General features: G+C 37.9%; 1 protein-coding gene across 1 annotated transcript; it reads left to right on the forward strand.

The window, feature by feature from the left end:
- Positions 1-1,210: 1,210 nt before the first annotated feature.
- On the forward strand, positions 1,211-6,662 carry LOC123549232 (cyclic GMP-AMP synthase-like). Its single transcript, XM_045337149.2, has 4 exons — positions 1,211-2,133; positions 3,065-3,272; positions 4,089-4,477; positions 5,820-6,662. The coding sequence occupies exons 1-4, from the start codon at positions 1,363-1,365 to the stop codon at positions 6,051-6,053; spliced, it is 1,602 nt and encodes a 533-aa protein (XP_045193084.2). The 5' UTR covers positions 1,211-1,362; the 3' UTR covers positions 6,054-6,662.
- Positions 6,663-10,033: the final 3,371 nt, after the last annotated feature.

Consider the following 10,033-nt stretch of genomic DNA (forward strand, 5'->3'; position numbering starts at 1 on the left):
ATTGAACATAATATACAAAGATTACATTTCCCGGTAATCATTTAATGTATATGTTATAGGTCCCGTTTACATTCATTATAACCTTTTATATATGGTGTGTAACCGAAACATTGAAATATTTTTTTAAAAACTATCTTTTTTCACCATAAATAACTTTATACTTTATAATATATTTGCATGAATTTACGAGAAAATATATTGAATGATACTTTTTTCGGTGAGAATCAAATGAAATAAATATCAACAAAATATGTAATAGAAAAGAGCTATTCTAAACGCAATAAGTCGCCGAATGTTGACAATAAATTTGAAAGGTAAATTTGAATGCTGTTATTTCAGATCTCACGTGATCAGTATCAATATAATTAGCGAAAATGTCTGCTTTCGGTCTGAAAATAGTTAGCTACTTTCGATTTGAACTCATTGTTTAATTTCAAAAATCAAAAAGAAAAAAAACAAAACAAAAAAAAAAACGCAGACGTGAGTATACAAAATTATTGAAATCTTGTCAGTCTAAGTTCGTCATCCCTCCCCCGAAAAAGCCTGCCTCGTGATTTGCAGCTCTGGTTATTAAACAAAGCTAACATTTACACGAACATTATATACAAATATTATATTCCTCTGTTATTTCACTAAAACATTATGGCGTGTACGACCTTCCATAAACCGAACCCTACTTGATGAAAAAAAAAACAATCGAAAAGTGATACTTTATTTGACTATTTTTCGCGTGAATGATATACTAGTATCCCCTTCCACCCCATCCACAAACCTTCCCGTTAACCGTAAAATAGAACTAATAGAAACATTTTCTTAAATCAACAATCAGTATCACTGTCTACTTTCGGTTTGAAAAATAGCTACTTTCGATTTGAAATATAAGCTGTAGTCCCGCCCGCGCAGCTCATTTAATATTTTAAAAGTCAAAATGAAAGAAAAACTGCAGATGTGAACTTAATTACAAAATATAATCTTGTTCACGGTGTTTGTGAGACAGATATCTAGCAAGTGAAATGTATTTCATTACTTGACAACAGGCATTTACTCTGACAGAAACGTACTTTTTAGTTAACCTATTACATGTATTACCTTCGCTGGCTGCGACGTTGACTATTAATATTAGATTATTAACGTTATCTATGTCTTTGTTATGTAAATTACTCACATGACTGTGCGTAATGGAAATCACCTAAGTCAGGACTATTTATAGAATCTAATACGTGCCGATAATACCGTCATACAATGTTATATAACATTACAGGTATAAGCTGCAATTGTAATTATTTAAATAATAATGCATAATGGATACGTTATTAAATTGATGGACTTATTTTAAAACAATTGTGCAAATTGTGCTTAGAAATGGCTTGCAGCTCTTGCGGTGAAAGCCGCTTTGCTAATTCTGCACAGCTCGGTTGCCACGTCAGCAAGAATCATGCTGAGCTTTCTTGCGGTTGCAACAAAAAGTTCATGGACGAAGAAAGTTTGGAAAATCATAAAAGTCAAATGCAAGATAATCTGAAGAAATGTCCATGTTCTGGATGTTGCCGTTCTTTCGACACCGCCAATGGAATGCATCAGCACAAAAGAAGCACGGGTCACTGGGCACCGGGCGAAAGGGAAAACGCACAAAAAGAAACAGGCCGTGTGTACTGTGATGACCGATGTGGAAGAAGCTTTAAAACTGCGAGCGCCTGTGCAGATCACAGAAAAGATATTGCCGCAAAATACGGTATTGATGATAAATCATGCCGTGGATGTGAAAAGTCGTTTCCAAATAAGGACCGGCTGGATCAGCACCGAAAAGACACGGGACACAGCTCAAAGACGAGCTCAAGGGCAAAGGAATATCTTGACAATTTTCACAAGAGCAAAGTAGCCGTAAATAAGGATGACAAAAAATCATCAGTTCAGATTGTGGATGGAACACTTCGGCAGATAATGGACCATGTCAGGAAGTCTGAAGGAGGACATATCTATTGTCCAAACGCAGTAAAGGCAGGGAGCTATCCTGTTAAAACAAAGATAGGAAAGGCGGATGAATTTGATACAAATATACCTTGTAATATTACGCCTGAGAATGTAAACACTCGTGGTAAATTTTATTATGGATACCAGCCTCTAGATAAAAAGGTGAGCAAATATTTTACCGGTAAATTTGTGCAATTATTTAATTATCATAGACACTTGGAGATCAAGCACCCTCCCCCTCCCTTCTCCTCCCCTGCCAAATGTCAGTCCATATTTTAGTATTTTAAAACGCACATAGCATATGTCGCGATCATTAAATACGTTTTGTTACAAGTTCAACATGTTTTAAATAGATCTATTACCATTTATTGTCAATGCAGTTAAAAGTACTTTTTATTGCATTGATAATAAATGGTGAATTTTAAAACCTTGAAATATTTTTTATAGCATTGATAGTAAATAGTATGTTTTAAAAGCATGTTGAATTTACAACAAAACATTTTTAATGTTCGTGCGTTTCAAAAGACTAAAATATTGTCTTACATTTGTCAGGGGCGGACACTTGATCTCCAAGTGTATGAGGTTATAATAATTCCTCTACAATGTTGCATTGTGCCGTGGATTGTGCCTGGCTTGCATCCCACTAGGCGCTTGCGCTGAATGTGATAGCCATGAGAGCCAAATGCATCACTGCAGCTCAATGTACTACATAAATGACAATTTTATTATATACGTATACCTATTTCTAGTGTAACTGACTATAATTTAGACTAATAAAACTGAAAACTCGTTTAAAACAGTGAAAGTTATGACCCCTGGAACGTCCGGACGCCATCATTATGTCATTCGTGTCAGAATATTAGACGTCACAACTCAAGCAAGTAGTCCTACCATTGAATATTTTCCAGAATCTGATGGGAGTTGGATACAGAATATTGTATTCGTTAGTAAAATACATGCTGTATTTCAAGCGAAAAAATTGTCGGTATATAATTAAACAATTTAAACAATAAAAAAACAAATAATAATTAAACAGTTTATTGTTACCGTGCCATCTAAAAATTCCTACGTCTAAGACTTTTGCATTTTCCAGATGGGAAATTCTAATAACATGAATGTCGACATGAAACTGAAAGCTGTTCCGGGTGGCAAGGAAATTCCAATGGGATTTGCCACAGTGGCTGTAAAAGATGGATCCGTTCCTGACAAGCTAACTTACAATGGTAACCTTGTACCACGAGAAGTGAAAAAAGATCTACATGGAAAGATCAAAACGGCCGTAAAAGAATTAGGCTTGAAAAGTGAGTATGCTTTAAAAGTAAATACTTTTTTTTTTAAGTTTGGACACTTGGCACTGACATAAAATTACTGCCCCGGTCCTATTAACCTGGTGTTGGCTCCCGTGTGATAAATATAAAGTCACACATTCCAAGGCTCTTCGTGATCATTCCCCAGGCTTTATTAGAGACATGGCAGAATGTTATAAGTTGTGTCAAAGACTTGAACTTGGATACGTGGCAACTGGAGATCTGTAGCTATGCATACTCTGCTCCTAGACTAGAATACTTTAAAAATAAATTATCCGTGTATTCCTGTGTTTTAATACTTGTGGTATTATTTCTGTATTTGTTTCTAAACTTCATATACAAGCTGCGCTATGAGAAAACCAACATAGTGGCTTTGCGACCAGCATGGATCCAGACCAGCCTGCGCATCGGCGCAGTCTGGTCAGGATCCATGCTGTTCGCTTTCAAAGCCTATTGCAATTAGAGAGACCGTTAGCGAACAGCATGGATCCTGACCAGACTGCGCAGATGCGCAGGCTGGTCTGGATCCATGCTGGTCAAAAAGCCACTATGTTGGTTTTCTCATAGCGCGGCTCATATAATTAATTCATCAGGCTTAGGTTACATTTGCGGAATGTTCTGTGAAAAGTATGCATACATAACATATTGTAATGATGAAACTATTGCTATATAAATGTGGTATAATGATAATAGAATGATAGAAATACATGTAGTAATAATTATGATTATAATTTCGCTTTTTTGTGCACTTAATGGTAACATTTTACTGCAAAAAAATGTACACACACTCGGAATTATTCTTTTTGTCAGATGTAGACGTTAGCAGGAATGCACATGGGCCTGCCTTGACACTGAACATACATCAAGGACCTGGTCGCCATGACATAAACGTCGACATAACACCTTCAGTCGCATGTAATGTACCAATTACTGATAATGGTTGGCCTCGCCCAGATACACGCATAGCTTTCAAAGACGGTGTCATTGATGACATCAAAAAAGTCGGTACGCATTTGGTTCCAAAGAGTGACGATAAGTGGGCATTATCGTGTTCTAAAGCGGAAAAGGTCATGCTTTCAAAAATAGACGATGGAAATGGGTGCAGAAGAGAGGTCAACAAAATCATGAAGAAGCACGTGCAGAACTGTACGTCCCGTGCAGAGGATGGACTTCCAGGAGTTTCTTCTCATATAATAAAGGTAAAAGTCGATGCATCTATTGAAGTTGATGATATAAAACTTATGCCTAATTCACATTTGACCCGGGTGCCGTGCGATAAATTAGTCTACGATTTTCCTTGCGGTTTTTGGAGGGCATCGTAGGTGCTGCAGTTCTGCAATTTCAGTGCAGTTGCTGTGCAGTCTCCGCAAGCTTCCCACGGAAATCGTACGACACCCGTACGGCTTCCGTGTAGAGGCTGCGCGGAGAAGATACGGTGACATTTCACTGAAGAAACGAATGATAAAAACGTGCTGATTTGTTTGTTTGTTTGTTTGTTTTGGGTTTAACGCCGTTTTTCAACAGGATGGCCAGTAGATATAACCATCTGAAAAAATATTTTGCCCATATCAAGGCCACCGAACGGCAATGATGCGGCCGCTGTAGGGTTGCCGCGCGATGATTGCTCGATATCCGTGCGATTTCACGGGTATTGCACGGGCAGCGAGCGGCAGCTGTGCGAAGGTCCTACGAGTCTACAATCTCCGTATGATTTCTTGTGGGCACCATGTCCGCGACAAATCTGGCGTTGGCTGCAGCCCGCGCGGGGATTGTGCAGAGCCACCTGCGACATATCGACGAGCTACAGACTTATCCGTACGAAAATCGCACTGCCGCCTCCTGCCTCCGCACGGAAGTGAGGATAATGGCAGTCTACGGGCTCCGCAGACGCATCGCAGGCGAAATGTGAACTAGGCATTATCGATAATAACAAGGTGGTCGGCATTAATTCTCCCGCATTGAGTGTATGCACGCATCGAATGTACACTATTAAACTAATGTTAAACCTAACCCTAACCTTTAGGCAGTATATTGTACTCTCAATACGTGCGTACATCCAGAAGGGGCGATTTAATGACGGCGAACAATGAATGATACTGGCCTTATTCCTTTGACCAATCCGAACGTTCTGCACACACTCTAAGTCAATGGAATGATAATGAGTACTGTTCTGAAATGTTTAGAACGTGTACGGACTGTTTCTACATAAAATTTGGTGCAGACATAACAGTCACGTGATAAATATTTACGACATTGGAACCTAACAATTATCAATAATTTAAATAGTGCAGGGTCCCAAAGCAAAACAGTTAGAGATTACTGTAGAATTTTAATAGTCAAGAAATATAGCCATGAACTACAAACGGAACAGTCAAACTTAGCATACTAATAGCTGATAGCATGAAAGTTACTAATGACTAATATTCCCGAAGCTTACAAACACTTTTATCTTATGCATATACAGTTCTATATAATCTTGCAAACTCATTTTTTTTAATTTAAGGTATGCATTAAGTCGATCGTTTTTTATTAATATTTCAGCATCAGATTTTATGGTCAGCCGAGAAACACCCCGATCAAAGTTACTGGCATCATGGAAATATTGACAACTGTCTCATTGACACCATGGGAGACATGGCAACAGCTCTTGGCCAAGGAAAACTACCAAATTATTTCAACACATCCGACAATATTCTACGCGGGAAAGATCGCGGAGTCCTTCGAGAGCTAGGGAGTTACTTTAAGGATGAAAGGAAAAAACTGTTACATATGTGATTTACATTGCAGTTGTTGCTACGATAATATTATGAACATTTAGTATAAACTTTCAAAAACAATTATAACACATACCATGTCAATGTTATGTCTTAAGTTGTATACACATGGTGTAAAAACGTTTGATCCTTAATATTTATGTAGAGCTGTTTCAAAATAATAAGCATTTTGAGATAAAAGAAGACACACCTTGTGGTGTTTTTCTTTCACTGTTACATGCATGTGTGTTGACAAACCGGCGAGTGTTTAATAAAATTATGAGGAAGATACATTGAAGAAAAATGACTGAAATATGTAATAATATTCAACATTGAAGCCAAAAGACCGAAATATGTAATAACATCCATTGAAAGGACATAACTATTACATAATTATGTGATTAACATTGTCCACTTGTAGCAATAACATTATGAACCTTTAGTAAAAAGTTTCAAAAATTATTATACAGAGCAGGTCAATTTCAGGTCATAAGTCATATATACATGGTGTAAGAACTTTTTATGCTTAAAATATTTTTTCCGTTATTTCATATACATCTATGTGCCATATCTGTTTGTCGGTACTATTTCAAAATAATAAGCTTTTTGAAATAAAAGAAGACATACGTTGTGGTGGTTTTCTTTCGTTGTTTAATGTGTGTTGACAAACCGGCTAGTGCATAATAAAATCTCGAAGATGCATTGGAGCCAAATGACTGAAATATGTAATAACATGCAGTGAAAGGCTTCCAAATTATCGTACAGATAATTCAGATCATTTGCAATAGACATGAGGAACGGCACTTTATTCGAAAATGGCGATTTGAATGTCCTCCATATATCATGAAGCAATCCTGTCTCAATAGACATAGATGGGGGCCTCCGTGGCCGAGTGGTTAAGGTCGCTGACTTCAAATCACTTGCTCCTCATCGATGTGGCGTTGGATGTTTCATGTGAGAGTTCCATCCTGCTGGCTTACAGAATGCCGGTGTTTCTACCCACATGCCCGTTCGTGATGAAATAATGCATGGGGGTGGGGCACCTGAGCACTTCCCCCACCATCAAAGCTGGAAAGTCGCCAGATGACCTATAATTGTGTCGATGCGTCGTTAACCCCAACAAAAAACATAGATTGACATTTTACTAGAGCTTTTATAAACTACAAGGAATGTTTTTTTCCATAAAAAAAGATTTACTATTTAGATTCCTGATTTTATGTCGGGTGCGTTTTCTATGCTTTATTATTATCCCCCGCCAATGAAATCGGGAGGGGGGTATTGAAATGGCATTGTCCGCCCGTCAGTCCGTGCGTGCGTGCGTCCGTCCGTCCGCAGCCATTTCTCAGTAACTAGCCGGTAGAATTTCATGAAACTTTAAATAAACATGAACCAACATACTGCGATGATGCCCGTCAATTTTTTTTTGATTGGTCAATTTCCCTTAGAGTTATTGCCCTTGATTTAATGAAAAATGCCCAAAAATGTCCGTCCGCAGCCATTTCTAAGTAACTAGCCGGTAGAATTTCATAAAACTTGATATAAACAAGAACCAACATACTGCAATGATGTCCGTCAAGTTTTTATCTGGGTCCGCCCCTTATTTCTAGAGTTATGGCCCTGAAATAGTCAAAAATGCACATTTTCGTCCTTCCGCAGTCATTTCTCAGTCAGTAGCAGGTATAATTTCATAAAACTTGAAATAAACATGAACCAACATACTGCGATGATGCCCTTCAAGTTTTTTTGAGGAGGATTTTAAATTTTTCTTAGAGTTATTGCCCTTTAATTGTTTAAAAATCCACACATTTGTACATAACAAACCAACCAATTGGTAGAATTTCATTACACTTCTTTCATCCTTTTCCATGAACATGTATTATAAACATGTGAAGTTGTGTACCCACACCTGGTCACCACCTTGCCTTGGTCACACCCCTCCTCCCCCCCCCCCCCCCCCCCCCCCCCCCCCCCCCCCCACAAAAAAAAAAAAAAATTCATTCCTTTTATAAATATTTTTTCAAACCTTCCATGAATATTTATCAACATGCAAAGTTGTACCTTTCCCCCACCTCACTCCTCCACCCAGTCATGCCTACCTACCTGATCATGCATCCCCCCACCCCATTTTTTTTTTTTCATTTTTAATTTTCCATCAATATTTATAATCAACATGTGAAGTTTTATACCCTCACCCTGGTCACCCCCGCCCCCCCCCCCCCCCCCCCCCCCACCCATCCCCACACACCTCCAAAATAAAAAGCTTTCATTATCTGTTAAATTGATTTTGACTAATGAAATTATTTGCTTCTAAGTAACATCCTTAACTTTTTGCCGGATATAATTTTTGCCATTCCTCACGACAAACCCTTTCGGCGGGGGATACCAATTCATTGAATTTGCTTGTTGATTCTATTTCAGGTAATGATCAGTAATTATATTACTACAGGGCAAAATTCTCCACCGCTGACAGCTTGTTTCAATAGTAATTTTTATCAAATTTCCTTAAAGTTTGTGTTGAAAAAGAACATCAACAAAATTAAACCGACAATTGAAATTTTATTTTCAAAATGTAACATTTACAGAAAATAAATATCTTTTACATTTAACGAATGCTTGTGCTTCATGGTGTATTTTCAGTCCGCTGTATCATATTCGTTTTTTTTTTCAAATTAAATCTAAACTTAGAAATCTAGATATTAAATTGACCTAAGAGGACTGTCTCCCTTTAAAAAGACGATGTGAACTTTATAAATAAATATTTGATAATATTAGGTGCCTTCTTTTCAACATTTTGATACTTTTGCTTTACTCGTACATCTGTTAATAGAAATACGGAAAAAAACTTTAAAATTGAAGCACTGGATAAAAATGAGCCACGCCATGAGAAAACGAACATAGTGCGTTTGCGACCAGCGCAGTCTGGTCAGGATCCATGCTGTTCGCTTTCAAAGCCTATTGCAATTAAAGAAACCATTAGCGAACACCATGGATCCAGACCAGACTGCGCGGATGCGCAGGCTGGTCTGGATCCATGCTGGTCGCAAACGCACTATGTTGGTTTCTCATGTTGTGGCTCAAATCTTTTTTCCCTAAGTTAATTACAAAACACATAGAAATTGTAGCAAGAGGAGTAGACGTCCTGCAGAACAACTTTCTTTCGAAGGATACTTTTGAGCCCTGTCTAGCATTTATTTACAATTTAATTGTTACACTATTAGTATTAAAGTAATGCTTTGTGACCGCTCAATGTCCGTCGTCCGTCGTGCGTCGTCCGTCCGTCAACATTTTCTAAACTTTGAAAATCTCAGTCTTGAAAACCACTGGGCAGAATTACATCACACTTCGCAGGAATGATCCTTGGTAGCCCCCTTTTAAAATTGTTCAAAGAATTGAATTCCATGCTGAACTATGGTTGCCATGGCAACCGAAAGGAAAAAAAATAGAAATCCGCAAGGTGTAGAGCCTTGATATTTGGCATGTGACATCATCTAATAGTCCTCAATGAAGATTGTCATAGGAAAAAAAAATTAAAAATCTTCTTACCTGAAATTGCAAGGCCTAGGCTTTTGATATTTGGTATGTTGCATTGCCTTGTGGTCCTCTACCATAATTGTTCAAATTATGGCCCTGTGGTAAAAAGAGGCCCTTACCTGGGGGTCCCAAATTTAACATAGACTTATATACGGAAAACAAATAAAAATCTTCTTGTCTGAAAGTTCAAGGCCTAGCCTTTGATATTTGGGATGTAGCATTGCATAGTGGATCTCTAACAAGATTGTTCAAATTATGCCCCTAGGGGCAAAAGAGGCCCCGCTCAAGGGTCACTTGTTATATGAGTTATATAGGAATAAATACTTAAAAAAATATCAGATCATATTTCCTAGTCTGTTTAATTATAATTACATGATGACCCCAAGCGATTACGGGTCACTTGACTGTGACTTTGACTTACTGACCTTCTTTCTTGTTTTTAGCTCACCTGAGCACAAAATGCTCATGGTG

The sequence above is a fragment of the Mercenaria mercenaria genome, chromosome 6 (assembly GCF_021730395.1).
Source record: "Mercenaria mercenaria strain notata chromosome 6, MADL_Memer_1, whole genome shotgun sequence".
Classification (NCBI taxonomy): domain Eukaryota; kingdom Metazoa; phylum Mollusca; class Bivalvia; order Venerida; family Veneridae; genus Mercenaria; species Mercenaria mercenaria.

Coding starts and splice junctions, on each gene's coding strand:
- LOC123549232 (XM_045337149.2), top strand. CDS start 1,363: ATGGCTTGCAGCTCTTGCGGTGAAAGCCGCTTTGCTAATTCTGCACAG. Junction 2,134..3,064: donor ACCAGCCTCTAGATAAAAAG/GTGAGCAAATAT, acceptor TGCATTTTCCAG/ATGGGAAATTCTAATAACAT. Junction 3,273..4,088: donor AAAAGAATTAGGCTTGAAAA/GTGAGTATGCTT, acceptor TCTTTTTGTCAG/ATGTAGACGTTAGCAGGAAT.